General features: G+C 37.7%; 1 protein-coding gene across 7 annotated transcripts in view; it reads right to left on the bottom strand.

Moving 5' to 3' along the window:
• Nucleotides 1–359: 359 nt before the first annotated feature.
• Nucleotides 360–20,263, bottom strand: part of ASPHD2 (aspartate beta-hydroxylase domain containing 2) — a 33,236-nt gene continuing 13,332 nt past the window's right edge. For 2 of the 7 annotated variants that reach the window (XM_072415432.1, XM_072415429.1), the window contains exons 2-5: nt 13,907–14,015; nt 12,880–13,372; nt 5,021–5,134; nt 360–1,686 (exon numbers count right to left, since the gene is read on the bottom strand). In XM_072415432.1, coding sequence (XP_072271533.1) covers nt 1,577–1,686; nt 5,021–5,134; nt 12,880–13,372; nt 13,907–13,987 — 798 coding nt within the window. In that variant the 5' untranslated portion in view covers nt 13,988–14,015 and the 3' untranslated portion in view covers nt 360–1,576. Of the gene's footprint in view, nt 1,687–5,020; nt 5,135–12,879; nt 14,016–15,986; nt 16,103–20,263 lie in introns of all 7 variants that reach the window. The other 5 variants (XM_072415426.1, XM_072415427.1, XM_072415428.1 and 2 more) reach the window with 3 other exon arrangements.

Here is a 20,263-nt window from a genome sequence, read left to right as displayed (position 1 = left end):
GTTTGGACTGGGGATCAGTCTATAATAAGGATTATACACAGAAATCCTTCAATTTATATAACCCACAGTCCCAGAAATAGGTGTTCCCTAAACTCCAGGTTACGGACATCTAGAACATCCCATACAATCAGAAAACTGGTCCTGGAATGCATTTTCCTGCCATTTGGCTGGGTGTTAATAAAACATTTAACTAAGCATTTGAGGGCTTACCAGATACATTCCATAAACACCACTTCATTTAATGTTCATGAAAACACACATTTGTTATACTCAAGCAGAAGAAAAAGTACACACTTATATCTCTTGGACACATTTTGTTTTTTATTACGGAACAAAATGAAGTCTGTTGCACTGCGAAGTACAAGACAACAAATTTATTTTTCCACATTAAAGACAATATGGCTGCTTTACAACCACAACCGGATCCTCAATTCTGGAGCCAGAACACTAGACAGACGTACTGGAAATGTTCCTTTTATCAAACTGAAAAACAAACAAAAGAAAAAAAAACAAAACGCTTTGGTCGAATAAAGATAAAAGATCTCTGAAATTCCTTAAAAATAACTTTGACCAAGCCCTTCCGATGCCCACAGCTACACAAGTGAGCTCTAATACATTTGAAGAGAAATCCAAATACATTTTAATAATTGCTTCTATATGTCAATTCCAAAAAAAGTCTCTAGAAATTTGGACCAGTCAAGAAAGTCCAGTTTTTATTTAAATTTGATGATTTTAGCGTTTTAGCCTGCATTCAAGAATTTGCGTTGTATACAATGATATCAGAATGCAGTATATTTAAAAAAGACCTTGTTGATTTTTTTTTCTTTTTGTCTAGCCATGGCTGAACAGAGGGAAACCTCCCCTACATGATTAATGAGGGTGTAATACCTCGGCATGTCTGTGTGAGCAAAAAAGTAATTCTACATGGCTGATCAATTCGGACATGAATCAGACAGCATGGTCTTGTCCATGTCAACAAATACATTGCTTTATGTCACTTTCTAAACTTGTATTTCAGAGTTGTATAAATATACAGTAGTAACATGAAACATACTATAGTTGTGTTGCATTCTAGTAGAGAATGGAAAATATGGTATCAGCTGCAATATGAAATAATACAATTCTTGCTAAAATTTCATAGGGGGAGAACAAAACTGAGCATTGTGAAGGATTCCCAGCCATTCCCTGAATGCTTTGATTTTTGATTATGATGATTATTATATGCGTCTAAAAAGGAGTCTCCCAGCTTTTTGCCTCGTTTACAATAAGCCTTGAAGCTAAATGTTGGTTTGTGCTGTTTAAATAATATGGCGCCAAGAGTCTTAGTCACCATATCAGTGCTCTCCTCTGCTGAGTAGAGTTCAGTGCTCTTTCGTGCCAGAGAGTTGTACATTGGTTGATGTATATACTTCTTTGTCACATTTCTACAATGGAAACCTATGGTGAAGCCAATGGTTAAATAGAGAACATAAGACATAGTTCTTATACACAGAATGGGTTTTGTTAGAGATAAGCTTTTCTTTGAAGCAATATCCCATGAGCGTAGATGTTTTGTTGCAAGAGTGGTGTAACTGAATCAGCGTCCAGGAGCAAAAATCGAATCAAGGGCTTGACGTTCAGCTGCTGCCACATTGGGGTGCCATAGATCAACCATGAAAATCACTCGAGGTCCATCTTCTGCTGAACCTAGAAACCAAAAAATAAAAATTTGAGAATAGAACTTTGTAAATGGGTGCATGCATCAACTATTTAATACCATCTACAACAAATTTTAAAGTGACCCTGTAACCAGACCATTCAGTTTTTGCTTACTGGAGAGAATTTTACAAGAACATACCAGCATAGGAACAGTAGAGTATTAAATAAAAAAAAAAAAACAAAAAAAAACAAAACCAAAAAAAACCCCAAGTATATAGGTTACAGTATGTAGTGAGGTACAAGGAGAAGAGTACAGAGGCATCCAAAAGAAGTGGAGTAACCTAGCACCAGGAAGAAGGAAAGAAGAATGGTAAGGAGAGAGTGGAGAGGGAAAACATTCACCTACGAGGATATAAAGCCATTTATTGAAAGCAAAAGTCCTAGGTCCCAAGCTTTTAAAAGGAAACTGGTCCTTTTGGGAAGATCACTGGAGGGGTAGTGCAGGTCTGACAAAAATCCAAAGGAGGGAGCAAAGGAGAGAAAAAAAGTGACAGCTTCCTCTATAGAAACCCAGTATTTGGAAAGCCAATGAAAAAGGCAGTTCAAGAGGGAGGCAATATAAGAGTTCAAACTTAGGAAGACCTAACCCTCCAGCAAACCTATGGGGTGCTAAAAAAGTTGTAGCATAGTCAAAGGGAAGAGGAGTCTCATACACAGTATATAGCACAGGAGTGAAGAACGAAAGAGAACCATGAATAAGGAGAACTCAATATAAATATAGGAACCAGGCAAGAATGTTCCTTTTAATGCGGACAATAATGGCAAGGAAAGAATGACGCTTTTAAGAAAATTGGCATACATAAGCTATAGTGACTCTAAGAAGGGTCTGATAACTAAGTGTGTATAAGTCGGAGGTGTGGTGAAAAAGAATGAGAGAATGGAAATGTAATGTATAACAGTTTTAAATTTTACAACTACTAAACATTTGTAAAGTGGCAAACTCTTAAAGAATAGAAGGAAATAAGACGAGGATTAGAGATATAAAATAGCAGCAGACCATTAATTTAAAGAATCACCTCAACAAAGGAGTACATGAGTATTTAATATAGTCCAGTGTTTTTCAACCGCTGTTCCGCAGCACACTATAGTGTGCCTTGAGAGATCTTCGGGTGTACCGTGGGAAATTATCCAATTTCAGTTAATTGGTTCCAAAATGATTTATTTACTGCAAAAAATTTGTCTTCATTTGTCTATACCAGCGATGTATAGTGATAGGCAGAACCAAAAAAAAACTCTTCCACTAGATGGCAGCAGGTAGCTAATTTACGTGTCTGACTTTTTGGTGGTATTCCGTGGGATTTTTCTAATTGTAAAATATGTGCCGCGACTAAGAAAGGTTGGGAAACACTGATATAGACAACATATTATTGACCTGTACAAGCCTCCCTTGTCTAGACATCCAAAATGTCTAAAACTACTGCTGGGTATTTTGAATTTGGATGTGATGTCAGCAACCCTGCAGACTCCGAGTGGTCATTCAAGGACATTCTATAGCAGGGGGTCAAACTCTGGCCCACAGGCCAAATATGGCCCTCAAGGTCCTTTTTTGCCCCCCCCCCCCAAAAAAAAAATTCTGAAAATTAACTACATCTGGCCCACCCACTCACGTTACCACCTCATATCATCATTTTCAATACTTAGAGTATAGTGTAAAATTTACGGTCGTACAAACGTGTGATGTGAGAGGATGAACAACACAGCCTGCATAGATAGATGGAAATTGATCTTTTCAACCCTAAAGTGTGTGTAGAGGGGTTTGTTTTTGTTATTTATTTATGAAGTAGTAAATTTCCTCAATAAATTTCAAGTTTGGCCCCCGACTTGGTCTAAGTTTTTAATTTCGGCCCTCTGTGTATTTGAGTTTGACACCCCTGCTCCAAAGCAACCATACTTATGGCTGACTTGTCTTCCTTTTGATGGTGCCTGCATAGCCCCTGGGTCAACATCACTTAGCAGAGCCAGTGGCATCACACCAATAAACTTTTCATGTATTTGTAAAGGTGGCATTCTGACAATAAATGCAAGAGGAAACTTTCCCCATTACCATAATGAATTGCATTTAATTGCCTGAGATTTCATATTTCAAGGGCTGCTCTGGGGTAAAAAGGTTCAGAAAGACGGCTCTATAGTATTACCCTTCATGTCTTTCAAATAAAAGGTTAGGTGGAAATCTGGACCAGGGGGCGGAGGAACCACAGAATTTAATTCCATAGTTCTGGAAAATCTGTGGTTGTTCTAGAAAATAGACTCTGGCTACAGCCCCACATTTCCTAACATGTTCAAATGTAAAAAAGTAAAAAATTGCCCAGGTCTGCAGACTTATGCGTGTATAATGCAAGATATAGTCAAGACAACAAATGAGTGGAAATCTGGACAGAGTGCGAGACTACTCAAATATGGGAGCTCTAGAATATAATTCACAAGACCACGTGACAGGTAGTAACACAAGCAGCTCTTGTAATAAATATGTTATAATAGAATATTTACATGCAGTATATTAACAAAACACACTGTGTATATAATATATACCCAAGTACAGTGATGCTTGAAAGTTTTGAACCCTATATTTTTATATGGATGTGATCTAAAATATTATAGGATGTTTAGATGATTAACTAGGTTTTCTTCATCTAATACCATTTGATTTGGTCAGGTATTTATTTAAAAAACTATTCAATACCATATCAGCCCATGGCAAAAGTTAGTGAATCCTTAGGATTATACAAGTTGTTGTTTCCACAAAGCTGAAAAAGGTTATTAGACCATCTCTAAAAAGTTTGGAGTGAACCAATCAACAATTAAAGAATGGATAGAAAGGAGTTCATAAAAATTCAAGCACCAATAAATGTATTTTTGTAAGTCAAAGCATCACCTACTCCGTACTTGTACTGGACCCCTCGCTTTTAGGTCACCTTTACTGAAACATGCGAAGGACAAAACTTATGAATGTAAAAAAGTGGTCAGGTTTGTCTTTGCGCTATTTCATTAGGATTTTCCAGTAGGGAGTCACCATTGTTCCATTTTGAATGGTCATGTCCAATTACATCATAAAGTTGACCCAAAGCACATCCAGTTGTATTTCCTATAGGTTATAATGAACCCTATTTGAAGCAATAGCTGAACTCTATCCTGCTTATAGTGACTGGAAGCTAATGGAACACAAAGTACAAGGGAATAGCTCCTGCATGGTTCCAGCAAATGCTGGCCAAAATGATAACACTGCACTAAAATGAAGAGAAATAGAAACTCTCCAGTATTTGCTACAGATTTGTTTTTACCAAATCTCTGATTGCCATTAGCAATTTACACTAAATCACCATACCTTCATGAAATGCTGTGTGCAGGAAGGAGTCATCAAACAGAAGGCAATGTCCTTCTGCCCAGCACTGTGGTTCTCCTCCAACAACTAGTTCACAGTTAGCTGGGATTCGTAAACCTTGAAATGGAACACAGATTTTGACAGGGTTAAAACAGTAACTTGTATAAGATACCACAATTCTTAGTCTACATCCATGGACAGTTTTTGCTGCAGAGACACAAAATGACACTACTACACTTTAGGAATGTCAATCACAATATTTATGTCTTGAATTGTTGTCTTTTATGTGATGTGAAAAATACAATACATAAGCACATGACATTAATAGTTGACGACTATAATTTATTTATTTATTGGGCAGATCATGCAGTCTATTACATCAGAGAAGGGTTGGTCTTTTCCTGTAGTTGTGTTATTATAAAGTCACAGTGTTTCAATCACATCTAAGTGTAATGAACACAGTATATTTGTTTTGTATTCCTAGGTGGTGGGCTGACAGACCTTGTGTGAATAGTTGACCACTATGGGAACAAGATCGATCCATTAACAAATGAACGAAACGCAGATGAGGGAAACAGACTTGAGTCACTTTACTATAACATATAGTGAGCACAAGGGCAGATTGATGGGACAACATTGGGGCATCACTGTACACATGCTAGATTTTCAATAAAGAAGAGCATGACTGGGTGACAATATGGTGTGAGTACATAGATTTAAGGCACAGTGGTATTATATCATCACCCTAGCCCGCCGACTGGACAAGTGAATGAGCTGCTGCAGACTTACACTCGTTTCTCTTGTATCTGCCTCAATATGCCATGTAGATTTCATATCTGCGCAAAATGCATCACATAAATTATAACCAAACATCATAGTACAAAGGCCATTTCTGGCTGTCGTCAAAAGGCAATAAAAGGCAATACAAGTACACAATATGACCAGCAAATTACCATTTCACAAAAATCACAATACCACCCTCCCTTGCATTACCCAAAAAAATGTTATTTTTTTTTTTTTTTAAATACAAAAAGCCTTGTAAAGTACATGTCACTAACATTACCGGTGGTCTTCCTGCAGCTGGTCTTTTCCTATATACTGACATACCACACATATTGAGGCAGCCATCTTGGTAACTGACCACCAATAATGGGACCACCCTATGATGGTGCACCAATTCCAGGGCATTTATTTTTACTTCTATTATTACATATATATTTTTAATAAATATAGACTATACATTTACTATTTATATTTTTATTCATTCCCACTGACCTACTATTTATATTTGTAATATTTCCCACTGACCTTCTATTCAAAGGCATTTTTTCATCCCACTGAGCTCCAAGAGATACATGATGCCTGCACTGTGACCCTTGACAGTACCATTATAAGTAATACAATAATGACAGCCAGACTGCTGTAGGTAACAGACTGTTGACATGCTTAGATCACAGTTATAGATCAATGTTATTATAGCCCCCTTTACAAATTGGTGCTCCCCCTCTCACTATTGACCACAAAGAGCAGCACACCAGGTACAAAGAGCTGCATGTAGCCTTCACATAGCCGGGATTTGTTTCTGGCGCTATACTTCTGTACAAGTTTTATATGGGAACCTTTAAACACAAATACTTGAAAAAAAATCAAAGTGCAAATTTGCAAATCCACATTTTAGGATAACCACAAACAAAAAAAACATGTCTATATTAAGACAGCCTATTTATACATGCCCTTTCATTATCTAGGAAAGGTTAAAGGTTAATTTGATTAACTGGTACACATCAACCCCAGTGCTTCATTTGTACTATACAATATCAATACAATCATATTGATTACCAATGCTGAATTGTCTCAGATGTCAGCATTCACAGCATGCTTTTTTATCAACCTGAAATGTGCTACTGAAAGGAACCATATAAGCAAAGCAAGGGTTACAGAAAGTTGCTTACTGTACATGTGCCATGTATCCCATTACATAGCCACTTAAGGATGTACTTACTGCAAAACAGCTGATCTGAATAAAGTATAGAGAATATTGTTCTTCATTAAATCCCTCCTAGCATTGTACACAAAGAACAAACTGATTGCAGCTTGTCACATACACAAATTGTGTTTCCCCCTTCTGATGTCTGTTATTGCAATATATGATCGTTTCAGAAAATGGAAAAAAAAAAAAATCGAATGTGTGGTATTTTTTCCTAGATGCACAAACATCAGGTGATTTTATGTTTCTTTTCTTACTTTTTTTTTATTAAACCTTGGCCTTGTGGGGATTTTTAGGAAAACTGGCAGGTTCTGAAGTTACAGAAGTGCTAATGCTGCAATTTTATTAATATAAAATGGTTTTATAATAGTAGCAAAATTATTATATGGACATCTTCAGTTGCTTATCAGCCGAAAGGACTGATTTTTTTTTTTTAAGATTCCAGGTTTGCCGAATCAGTCTTGAAGAACTTTATTAAATCAGGCCGATTGTTAGAAATGGTCATAGACGGATGACATATTAAAAGCATGGAAGCATGGTTTAAGGCTTGGGCCTTAAGGTTAAGGCAGGAGACTAGGCAATGTAAGGACATTATAGGACAGCTAGAGACTACAGCACATTAAATAATCAATCAACACTCCAGGGACCACAAATGAAGAATCAGAGGTTGGAAAAAAGGTTATAGAGCAGCCATTCTCAACCAGGGTTACAAGGAAATGCTAGGGTGTTCCCTAGGCTATGGATGAATAAAATACTATTAGCTAGTGCCAGCATAGTTCTACAGCCTATACTACTTGGCAAAGCCATCCACATGAACCCAACAATATTTTTAGCCGGCTGTAAGGGTGGCATTGGGCGCCATTGATTTGGTTACATCAGATACGAGATCAATAATATAAAGGTTATGCGAGTAACTAAAGAAAGATAGTAAGAAAATCCAAATGTTTTACTACTACTATACCTACTACGTGATGGACCCTTTGAAACAGATGCAGTTTGAAAGCCAGTTTCTTCATGTATATGAAAAGTTTCTACAGTGTTTAGGTGGAATTGGATAAGTAAATAGACAAAACTTTTTTGGTTGGTTTCTCTTAAAGAATATCACTTTTTGGCTTACGGTTTTCACTAAGAATACTGACTCAAACATTTACAGTTAACGATACAGATTGACAATTATCTTTTGTATTCTAGCACTATTTATCTCCCATTCAGCCCACCTCTGTAAAGAGATCTCATGTCAGTGGGAACAATAATGTCAGTTAATGTGAATAAGTGTTATTGGCTTGAAAACAGGGCTTGATGTTAGTCATTACCTACAGAACAGCCTTTATTTGTGTCCAAGACAAACGCAGTTTGTAGTGTTAATTGTGGGCCAGCACTGCAGTGAACCTCCGTGAACCCAGAATACCAAGCTCTGCATACTGGGTCTTCTGATCTATACAGCTTCTACGACACTGACTCGGGTATGCAGAATTACAGCTGATCCAGTTTACGGTTTTGTACACTTAAAATTAAAAGAAGCATAATGTTTAGTCCTATCTACACCGTAAATAATGGATATTCATGTGGAGCTTGCACCAGAGCTATGAAATAAAGCCAGCCTCAGAATAAAATGTCCTAATGATCTTTGTGTCTGGAAGAGATCTAACAGATGTGACAGATGAAAACTGATGCACAATTAACAAACCGTATTGATCTGGCCAATGGCAAGGCTTTCAGACAACTTTTGATGAGTAGTCAATGACTAAACTGGAGCATGAACTGTAACCTGCAAACTTTCCAAGTGCAGCCACTAATGCAATTACATTTTCTTTAACACTTAAATGAGTTATGTTTGGTTACATCAGGGCTGTAGTGTGTAAACTAATGCACAAGAAAAGGGAAGCCAACACTACACAATACCTAAATATTACAATTAAATGGTAACCCATATATTGCTAATTGTCCAACTATGGGCAAGTAAGGGTACAGTATCTTTATTAATATGGGTAGTTTATAATTAATTTACTCAAAAAGCATTAGAAAAAAACAAACAAAAAAAAAAAACACACACGTTTTTAAAAACGTGATATATATATATATATATATATATATATATATATATATATATATATACACACACACACACACAACACACACACACACACACGACCACCAGTTTTGGTGGATATATCATGTGCAGCACAAGGGGCCTTGGGCTGTGGATACCAAGAACCTCTATTTTACAAAGACCTAGACCGTGCAGGGCAAATGGAGGAGAAATTCATTTTCATAAGGCTGCAGTGCTCAACCCAGAAAGTGGGTGGGAAGAATTTGTAGGTGGGTGGCAGACACTGTATTGTGACCCAACTTTTCAGTAACAACCCAAAAACAGTTGGTTGGATGCTGAAAAGTGCCGAATGGTGTGCCCAGCTAAAAGGGGCTGGGGAGCACGCTCATGCTGTAACCGAACTCCTGGTTTGTATTATCCAAGTTATGTTGGTCAGTGAGAATTTTCTTTATTTCCTGCCTGACAGGAACCAAGAATGGTCCCTCTATTTTCTAGTTACCATCTGAACTGGAAGATTTCTGTTGCATAATTTAAATGACAGAATAGTCATATAAATTAAATGGGGGGGGGGGGGAAGACTAAAATGGGTATCTTTGGTGGCTATGTGTCACAGCCTACTGCAACTTTATTGATTATTCCTGTTGTGAAACCTGGTTGGTATGAAATGGATTAATTTACTTTGGTTATCTCAAAAGAACAAAATACTTAGAGATCTATTATACATATTAAAAAAAAAACTGTAATGGGAATAATTAGGGATACATCACAATGACCAAACTTCAACCTGAATTTGCGAAAAGGAGAGTTAGGGGTGAGCCCTGTGCCATGCTAGGTATCAAACCTAGCTCACCTAAAGTCTATCTCCATGCTAAGTTTAACCAAACCTTCCATCTCAGCACAATTTGTGTTTTATTTTAACCTTGTACAGTGTGCCAGTAAGTGACCCACTGCCTGGATCCCTTCTTGGTATCGTTTCTGGGTGTGAGGTATGTAGTGTTGATGATGTGTTCCAAGCCAGTCACTCCCAGCAGACATTCTTTTCAATCCTAAGAGGACTCTTTGAAAGTGAAATGTCAAGAGGAGATGCAGGGGGAATACTTTAGATCAAAAACCCCAAGATTGTTGGTTTCAGGGTGAATTAAGAAAATGCAAGTGGAGTTATTTTATGCTAGGGTTAGAAAGACAGGAGCAATCTAGAGTTAAAGTGTACCTAAACTAACAATTTTTACTCCACATAAAGGGGTAAGACAACCCTTTTATATTAGGTAAAATTTCTGTTCGTTTTTTCTTCGCCTAGGTGATCAAGAATGAATGGGGGCAAAAAGCCGCCTGGGATACCTTCTTCACGGATCCCGGGAGGCTCTTGGGTGCTCCTTCTGCGCGTGCCTGAGCATCACAGACATGCACAGAAGGAGTCTTTTCGTGAAAAGGGGGAAAAAAAATGCTGATTTCATGCAAGCGCATGGAGATTGGCAAGATTTTTTCCCATCTACATCACCCGATCTGGCGCCTGGGTCAGGTGACATAGGAAGAAGAGGCGAAGATAGCGGCACCCAGAGCACTGGATGAAGGAGGGTACTAGGACAAAGCAGGACCCAATGGAGGACCCCTCCGGACCGATCGAGTGTATTTTTTGTTTTAGGGGACTTGTGAATTTAGTTCAAGCATTTTTTTCTTTTTATATCAAATAGTTATACCCCTCAAGAACAGCCCCTTACAAAATCATTCTATGGATTCCTCCCCTCTTAGTTGAGTTTATCCCATTTTTGGAAGTTCTTTATGGATATAGTTCATATTTACAATTTCAGGCAGGAGGTAGAGCTCGTGGATTCTTTACGAGCACAGTCTTGTTCTTAGGGAAAAAAAAACATGTTTACATTGGCCCAAATCCTCCAGGAAGGGTAGCCCTTGATTCAGCCAAAAGTTCATATTCGCGACAATGAAGAAATAAGGGAGAACAACTGATGTATGTAATGGCAGTGGCTACTAGTTCCGGTACATATGTATTTGGAACAGTTTAGTTTAAAGACAGATGTAATTGGTTTACAATTGTTTAAATGAGGAGGACCTGCCAATGTGGGTTACATGGTTCACAGTGCAGTGTACTTGGGGGACCTAGGGAGTAGGGCTAGGGCTAGAATAATTTGTGAGTTTGTCAGGCAAAGTCTAATCAGAAGTAATCCACCCTGCCTCTTGAGGCTTTTCCACAATTCATTTATCTCAAAAAATAAAAGAGCAGGCATGTAAAATATGGGTTACATCAGGGACAAGAAAAGAACAATTAAAGTGAAAAGTCAGCCCATTGTGTGGTCAGTTTATAAAATAAAAACAATGCATTGCCATCTATTCACTGAAGGATATCTGGCTGTCTGTTACTAAATAAAGTATAAAATATTCAACAGGCATGGCATCAAGGTCTCACCATATATGTCTTGAAAAGTTTCTTCATTCCTCTACACTCTATTTTTGTAGTTTTTACTGTACTAATTTATCTTCTCTTAAATACTTTATGGTGTGTTTTATCAGTTAAGACATTTTTATTACCAGTTGTCTACTGGATTTAGTCTTAAACATTATTACCATCCTTCCAGTAATTACCATAGGATGATTTACGATTCACTTGTTTTAGTACCAATGGCACACTTTAGGAACTACTATGCGGGAAACCTTCATACTGTACATATTTACCCTTTACACAGAAGACATGAATCATTTACAACTTCATAAAGCTGACTTGAAGCCAACTCTGCTCACTCTTCAGGAAAACTAGCAACTTCTAGGAAATTGTATATACAAGCTGATCTGCAGCAAATTTTGTGCTCAACCAACCAGTCTGTCAGGATGAACCAAAGGGCAAGTGGGTGTCATATAAATGATAAAAACCTGTGTGTACCATTGACATTTACCAGTGCATTAAATCTGTTTAATAAAAAAAAAAAAAAAATCAACTGTTCACTATGGCTAGGCTGTTGAATTCGCATTCAGTGATCAAATAAAAATTGAAAACCGGCATGTGTACCAGGTCTTAGTCTCCCGCATGTAACCAAGAAACACATTTATTCATTCTGGATCCTCAAATAATTTTTTTTTAAGGGAAAGTTAAAACTTCAGTGAACTAAATTATACTAGAATTATCAGATTGATCATAGCTGTGCCATTTGTAATGCATTACTGGAGCAGCAGTGCCTGAAAACATAGAACTTCTAATTTTGTCTCTTTTGGTTTTCTAAATATACCATTGGGAGTATTTTGTTATAACTGTTCAAAAAGTGCAATATATACATTTACTAATTACATAGCAATCAAAATGGCTGAAATACAGTAATATCCTGTAATCTGCAGTCTTGTCCCAAACAAGGTTATTAGAAAGCTACAGAAAACCTCTCATGTCATAGACAAGAAATGGGAAAGTGTTCTATAGACAAAACATTCCTGAGCTAGGGCGATAAAGCTACATCTACATATATACAGCAGAGTGGGGGAGTATTGCCACTCAGACTTGTGTGGTATTGATAGGATCACCAAAAATAAAGAAAAGAAAAAGCAACCTAATCTAATGACTGATAAGCCGCTTTGGCTGTTCAAAGATGCACTTAAAGGAGATTCTTAAATGACCATATTCTGCGTTCATCAACTTCATGGTATGGGACATAAACATATCTAGTACGAATGCTTTTGACACTGATGGCTACAAAAAAAAAAAAAAAAATGTATTAGGAGTTGCAGTAAACCAGTGAAAAAAAACTCATTACTAACTGTAGTATGAAGAATTATGATCATTCAAATATAAATTAAAGCAAAACATGGAGAAGAAAAAATACATACCTAGATGGCATCTTATTCTGATGTTGGTGGGCCCATAATGTTCTGTGATAACTGCTCCCGGGGTAAGCACAGATATACAAGCATTCCCAAACACGTTGTTGCCAATGAAGGTACGGAGACTTCCAAGCAAGCGATACGTCCGTGGGCATTTCTTGCAATTGGCAGGAATGCATGCACCTTGGTTGACCAAATAAAATGTGAACCATTCCCCTTTTGGAGTACTGTTTAATTTCCAACCTTGGGGCAAGTTACAGTTTGAAAAGGCTTTGTAGATGACTTCGAATTCACTGAGGATGGTGGCAAAGTTCTGTTCTAGTAGCTCCACGTCATGCTTTTGAGCATCCCGTGGGAAATATGTCAGGGTTTGTAAGTCAGGGAGGAAGAAAACCTCTGGCTTTTGTATAGCTGGCCTGTCGTTTAAATAACGACCTTGTTCACGGATGCCTTTGTGAATTCTACCCATGCCAGACCAGGTGTACCTTTTGGCATATTCCTGTAGATTATGATAGAGTTTATGGTTCAGTCCTTCATTATGGGTACAACGTACACACTCACGTGAGTGGCAATAAGCAAACCCGTTCTGCAAACCTTTGGCGTCCGAACTCTGTATGAGCAAATTCACAGTGGCAAAGGGAGAACGGGGTTGGTCCTTACCAACTCGGTAACAATACCATGCAAACAACAATAAGAGGCAGACAACGGTAGTTAGGGCGAAAGTATTGCAGTCACGCACAGCTTGGATGCACCCAGCAATCAGATCACGAAGTCCTCTCAGTAAACAGGTCCAGTCAGTCAACCACTCTGCAGACATTTTTGTCCAACCGCTGTCTGGTTTATAGGACGATGCAATGCAACAAAGACTGGGAGTTCTAAAAGGAGCCCACACCATGCGGGTTAATATGGATGAATTGGTGAACAAGACAACATGACTCTGCCTGTTCCCTTTAGACATCTAAGCAATGTATTAGTAGCTAGGGGCTGTTTGGTGCTGAAATCTAGAAGCACATAGAAACACATGGGACCATACTGATTTCCGTGGCCTGGTTTTGTACAGTACGTAGCAATGTGTCATCACTGGCTTTACTGCTATCCACTGAAGAGAGGTCATTCTGAAGAAGACAGCAGGCAGTCTAGATCTGTTGGAAACAAAAAAAAAAAAAAATTACAATTATTTGTATTTTCCCTTTAGAAGCATACATATTTGATAACCTTTTTTTTTTTTAAACATAATAAGTGTATGGTAACCAAAAAGAAGACATAGTTTATCACTTTCCTCTTACTCAGACATTTATTCCTTTGGGTCTACAAGCATTCCCAGTGTTTGTGGCTACAGAATGCTAGATAGTTACAACACTTCTTGGCTTCTTTACAGCACAAAGAAAACACAACAGCAATCCTAAAGCCAAATTCTGCAAGAGAAACCATGCTACCAACACGGACTATTGAATCTCCTGGATAAAAAAAAAAAAAAAAAAATTTAAAACAACCATAGCCACAATGCATGACAATCTAATATCCACTATAAGCCGAAAACCCTATAAAACAATAATTTTAAAACAACAAATTGATTTGTATTTTTGTCAGTCTGGTTCTATGAATAACAGTGTACTGCATCTGGCCACCTGATGCAGTGGTAAATGATAAAAAGTAAAATCTTATTTCTGCAGTTAGGCAACACTTGCAGTTCTGAACTGACCTATTTAGGAGCCATTGGAAATTAATCTGTCCGAGGTTATGTATTTGTGAACACCCGTCCTCACAAAAACTGACACTAAACCCTGATAAAGAAGATGTTTTGACTCACAAAATCTAAGGATGTGCTTAAACACCCTTTTTTGGGTTTAAATGATCATGCAGCAATTTTTGCTTCTGTTTTGTGGTGTTATGTACCCTGTGGTATAAGCGGCCTTATGTCCCGAGGACAATATTTTTGAAAGTACTGGACCATAAAATTAATAAAGTTCCCGAGCTCAAAAAAATCTGGCATAGAACAGAAACACTGAAAGCCTTGCCAGTGATAGAAAAACCTTTGTTAGTCTGGGGTGAAGGCTGAAGATTATATACTCCAGGCTAGTTCATAGAGTTGAGTAGTACTTGACATTAGGAATCTAACCAAAGTCCTGTAGCAACTGTTATGTCAGTTGTATGTGGTCTATAAAGCCCTAATAGCAGTCAATTCTCGAGAGACTTGTTCAAGAAACATACGATGGGGTGGTCCTCTGTGAAAATAAGAAAACGGTGACTGATAAATTAGAAAGTGAAAAAAACTATGATCATGCAGGTAATATTACTTTATTGTAGAAGGAACATTGTCTGTCGCTTCTGCAATAAAGGAGCTACCTGGTCGCAAAACGTAATTGTTGTTGTACACTGGACCGGTGACAAGGCAGCCAGCTCCAGACAAACATTGTAAGTACCCGTGGTGGTCTCTGATCATTGACTAGTTGTCAAACAAACAAAAAAAGAATAGTAAGTCGAAATGATAGAAAAAAAACAGAACTTTATACAGGATAGCCTTTTGTATCTAGAAATCTGGTTCTTTTGCAGCCAGTAGCATTACACACCAACTATAATCTGCTTTTTTAAATAAATGTTTAAATATAAAAGGCCAAAGAACACTATTGCTTTCCACTGCCCAAGGTAAAGATAGAGGTATCCTAGAGAGTCCTAATCCCAAATTAAAGAAACACTACACTTGTCAGTTCAACTAAAGAGACTACAAAGATCTGAATCCAACTGGTCCACTAGTTTGACTTTATTAACCACAAAAAAATTCCATTTCACCAGGTGTAAAACTGTTTCTGGTTTGGTGCAGTTTGGTCCCCTAGTTTTACCTATAACATTTTCCTGTTGTATATAGCAGTATAACCATGTGGTTCCACTGATCTTCAATAAAGTAATGTCTTTCAAAAAAGATAAAAAGTGGAGGGAAAATTAAATACAGAAGATCATTAAATGTATTAAAAACAGAGTTCAGTTTTAGAACTTCAAGTCACCCAAAACACATATTTCCACTTTTGGGCAGTTGATGGTGATGGTAATCAATTTAACATAGAACATCTCATTTACTATATATCCCAAAGACTCCTGCAACAACATCTTCGTACCAGAGTTCTCCAAGTCCACCCAGTTGCCATAAACATTATAAAATTCTTCATTTATTTTGTATTAATACTGCACAGCGGGGGCAGACAGCGAGGCCGGGAATACTTGCCAGCAAAGTCTGTAAGAAACATAAATTTAACTGGTATGGCAGCATCTTCATTAAAACAAATGATAAACACACACCAGATCCTACAATGCATAAATACATGAGATTAATAATTGCTAATAAATCATTAGTTTTCATTCTTCTACAAAACAGGAAAAATACAACCATATGAATAAGCCTTACCTAAGCTTTTTTAACTGTTTATATTTTACACACGAGACCCTGCAAAAAATGTGGATTTAGAAAATGCTAAAACTAAGCATCCACAGGCAATGTCATTAGGAAAAAAATCATGCGTTCCCACTACAACTCTGCAATTCTTTTTTTTCCACCCAAAAAACAAAGCCATAAATGTTTCCATGCATGGTATTTGTTAGCCCCTTCATCTGAATATGCACCATACTGTACAGAAATGTAGTGCATGCTGATCTTTTAGGGTACCATTCAGATTGAATGGCAATCCAGCTCACCAATGTGCACTGCTTGTTGCTTTAATGCAACACACTAGGGGGAATTAGCTCTTCTATTGTGGCACAATTGGTTCACAAGTCTATCCCTACTTTGTAGCTGGACTGTTGAGTAGGTATATTCAGCAGACTTCTTGAATGCAAAACAAGATTTTGGTATCTGATATATACATCAAAAAAATCACATTACTATGCAAGACAAACCTCCCAGGCATTTGTATGCATACTAATTACTGCACATTGCATTATTAACAACCAATTCCCTAGCAGAATTACAGACATCTATATCTCATGCAACACACTTTTTAATTGCCTCTAAAATGTACCAGCAATTAAATGAATATTACAGACACCCAATGTAACAAGGATAAGCAGAATGTAATGGGAAAACTAAACGGACAAAAAGTTTGGTTGCCCATATTTTTGTGGTATGTGGTATTTATGTATAGTTTGTAATTACATCATTTCTGGGGGGAAAATTGTGAACCATTTTAAGCAATGCTAAATTAACAGTTCTCAAAAGTTTATCTAATTTTATTTATATTAATTATGATAAGGTCACAAATAAGGAATACAAATAGGGCCACAAGAGGAAGAAGAACATGAAACCACGTATAGACTGTTGCAAAGCTTCAATGACCTTTACTTAGTAAAGGATCTGGTTTAATCCTCTCACACAGGTCAGACAGCCTCCACAGGATACTACAAGCCATGTACTAAAGACAAAGTGTGCATTGTGTTAAGTGTGGAAAATCATGCAACAATCCTTTTATGTAAAAAGGTATCTTGCACCATTCTCCCCCCAAAAAGAAGGAAGTGGTGGTCATCTTGATATAGAGGGCCTAATTAATTAAAGCTCTCCAAGGCTGGAAAGGATACACTTTCCTCTGTGAAGCCGTGTAATCCAGCAAACCTGGAATGGATCTGGTCCAGGATTTAAAAACAAGCCTATCTGTGGCTCCTTGAAAATAGATTGGGCTCCAGAGTTTGATTTTTTTTTCCAATACTCAAGTGTCACCGACACATCTAGATATCAAGAGAGCCCACATCTTAGTGGGGCAAAAAATGTGATGGCTCATAAACAAGCTGACACCAGGCAAAAGTGTTATAGCCATAATTTGACTATCTGTTCACTATCAGATCATCTCGGTATCATGCTTTTTCTGCATGTTTTGGGACCCTGCTAGATACCTATAATATATAGCTGAAGCAGTTTTTCCCCTACATCTTGCTTCGAGACAGGGACTCATGCAAAGTATAATTACGGTTTATCTTAATTAAAAAGATTTTTATTCAGTTCTGTGCATAAATGTTTCTCACTACTCTAACTGTTCACATATTTAGAATCCATTCACATGTCTGAAATCACTGGTTATCAATCACCAAAACCATAAAATTCTGTGCAAATACCAAAACCCATACATACATTTGAAATCAATCAATATGGTCCTAAGGCAGCAAATACATTCGCATGTAAATTATTTATTAGGATGTTGAACAAACAAATATCATGATTAGTCTAGGACCTTTTATTACTCTTGTACAAAATAAAAATGCTGCCCCCTCCTTGCTTTACCTCAACTGACCAGCACTAAAGGAAATGCTGCTAAGGCAGGGGTCAGCAACCTTTACTATCAAAAGAGCCATTTTGCCTCCTCTTCCACTAAAGAAAAATAGTCTGGAGCCACAAAACATAACACAGTTTATAAACTTTTAAAAGTAATATTTTTTTAATTTTACCTGTTACAACAAGTGTGCATGTGTAGGCCTACTTTAAAATAAATTAAACACTGAACTATGCCCCTAGAAGCCTCCAGCTTCTAACGTATCATCCTGTTACATTAGAAGCTGGAGGCTTCTAATGTAACAGGGTAGATTTTTTTGATGGGCAGAGTTCTTTATGTTCTGACGATGCCTTAGCGATGAAATTTTAAGGGGTGTTAGCCACGGGTGTCCCTCATTTGCAGCTTTTTGTTCACCTGTACCCCTCAATCTTGAGTAATTGGGGTTCAGGTGCTAGAAGCCTCCAGCAATGTGTAACAGGGTAGATTTTGATGGGCAGAGTTCTTTATTTTCTGACGATGCCTTAGAGATTCAATTGTAGGTGGTGTTAGCCATAAGTGGCCCCCACTTGCACCTCTATTTTGGTCACCTGTACCGCCTCCCCCCCGTTCCAGAGAAATTGGGGTTAAGATGCTAGATGCTTCCAGCAATGTGTAACAAGGTAGATTTTTTTTGATAGGCAGAGTTTTTATGAATTTTTAGGTGTTAGCCACAGGTGTCCCGTACTTGCACCTCAAATTTTTTTCACCTGTACCCCCGTTTCCAGATAAAGTGGAGTTTAGGTGCTAGAAGCCTCCAACAATGTTTAACAGGGTAGGGGTTTTTAGGAGGTGTTAGCCACAGGTTTCCCCCACTTGCACCTCTAGTTTTGTTTACCTGTACCCCCTTCCTGTTCCAGAGAAATTGGGGTTCAGGTGCCTCCAGCAATGTGTAACGGTAGATTTTTTTGATGGGCAGAGTTCTTTATGTTCTGATGATAGCCTAACAATTAAATTTTAGGGGGTGTTAGTCACAGGTGTCCCCCACTTGTGACCGCTGCTATGGAAGAACCCTGGTTGAGAATGACTGCTTTAGGGTATTCAGTCCTTAATCAGTTGGGTTAGAAAATGTCAGCCAGTTTTCAGTATTGTTGCAGAGAAAAGGCAACACTGAATTTTCATGCCTGAGAGGCACATGGTACAATGAAGGGTGTACTAGAAATGAGAAATGATTTGCTTTATACTTGTATTTATGGAATTAGCTACCCTCTTTGCTGGACATTATTACCCTTCTCCTAGTTTACTAGCCTACTGTAGTAGTGTGGGATAAACAAAATGTGCTAAAGGGCAAAAATGCACAAGAAAGGTATAGGCAACAGACAAAGATACTTCTACAGGGAGTTCTAATGTAACATGAGAACAGTACCAAATACAGGGTGTGCTGGGAGAATTGACCCTGTAACTATTTTGTCATTCTTTTTATGCAAGACTAAAGACTTTATGCTTTATGTGGCTGGAGGGTCTCTGAAGTTTTTAAGAGCAATAAAATGGTTATCAAGCTTTTTCATGGGTTCAGTGGTCTGCAGCCACATGTCTTTCATGCATGATAAAGTAATGTAATTGCATTTTAAATACATCTAGCATAAACACTAAAATCCATCTTGATATCAGATTTAGCTAGCAAGCCATATAATCATCTGTTCCTGCTCCACCAAGATGTTGTCTGTAGGGTCTGTCTGGTACCACACATCTGTTTCTTCAAATTACTCCAAACATGGAAAACAAGTAAGAAAAAATTAGGTAGTTATGTGGCTATTCCCCAAGACCAGTGATCATCAGCCAGGGTATCTCCAGAAGTTGCCAGGGGTTCCTTGAGCAATGAGGAGTTTGTGACTATCAGGTTAGTTTAATAGCCAAGAAGGTATATACAGTTAGGTCCATAAATATTTAGACAGACAACTTTTTTTGAATTTTGGTTCTGTACATTACCACAATTACCGTATTTTTCGGCGTATAAGACGCTCCGGCCTATAAGACGCACCCAATTTTAAACGAGAGAAACCTAGAAAAAAAAGATTCTGAACAAAATACTAAAAAAATCACTCTGTGTCAATGTATCGCCTTCTAATCACTCTGTGTCAATGTATCCCCTTCTAATCACTCTG

The sequence above is a fragment of the Pyxicephalus adspersus genome, chromosome 6 (genome assembly GCF_032062135.1).
Source record: "Pyxicephalus adspersus chromosome 6, UCB_Pads_2.0, whole genome shotgun sequence".
In the NCBI taxonomy this organism is placed as follows: Eukaryota; Metazoa; Chordata; class Amphibia; order Anura; family Pyxicephalidae; genus Pyxicephalus; species Pyxicephalus adspersus.
The sequence above is the reverse complement of the archived record's forward strand: the minus strand, read 5'-3'. Positions and strand labels throughout refer to the sequence as shown.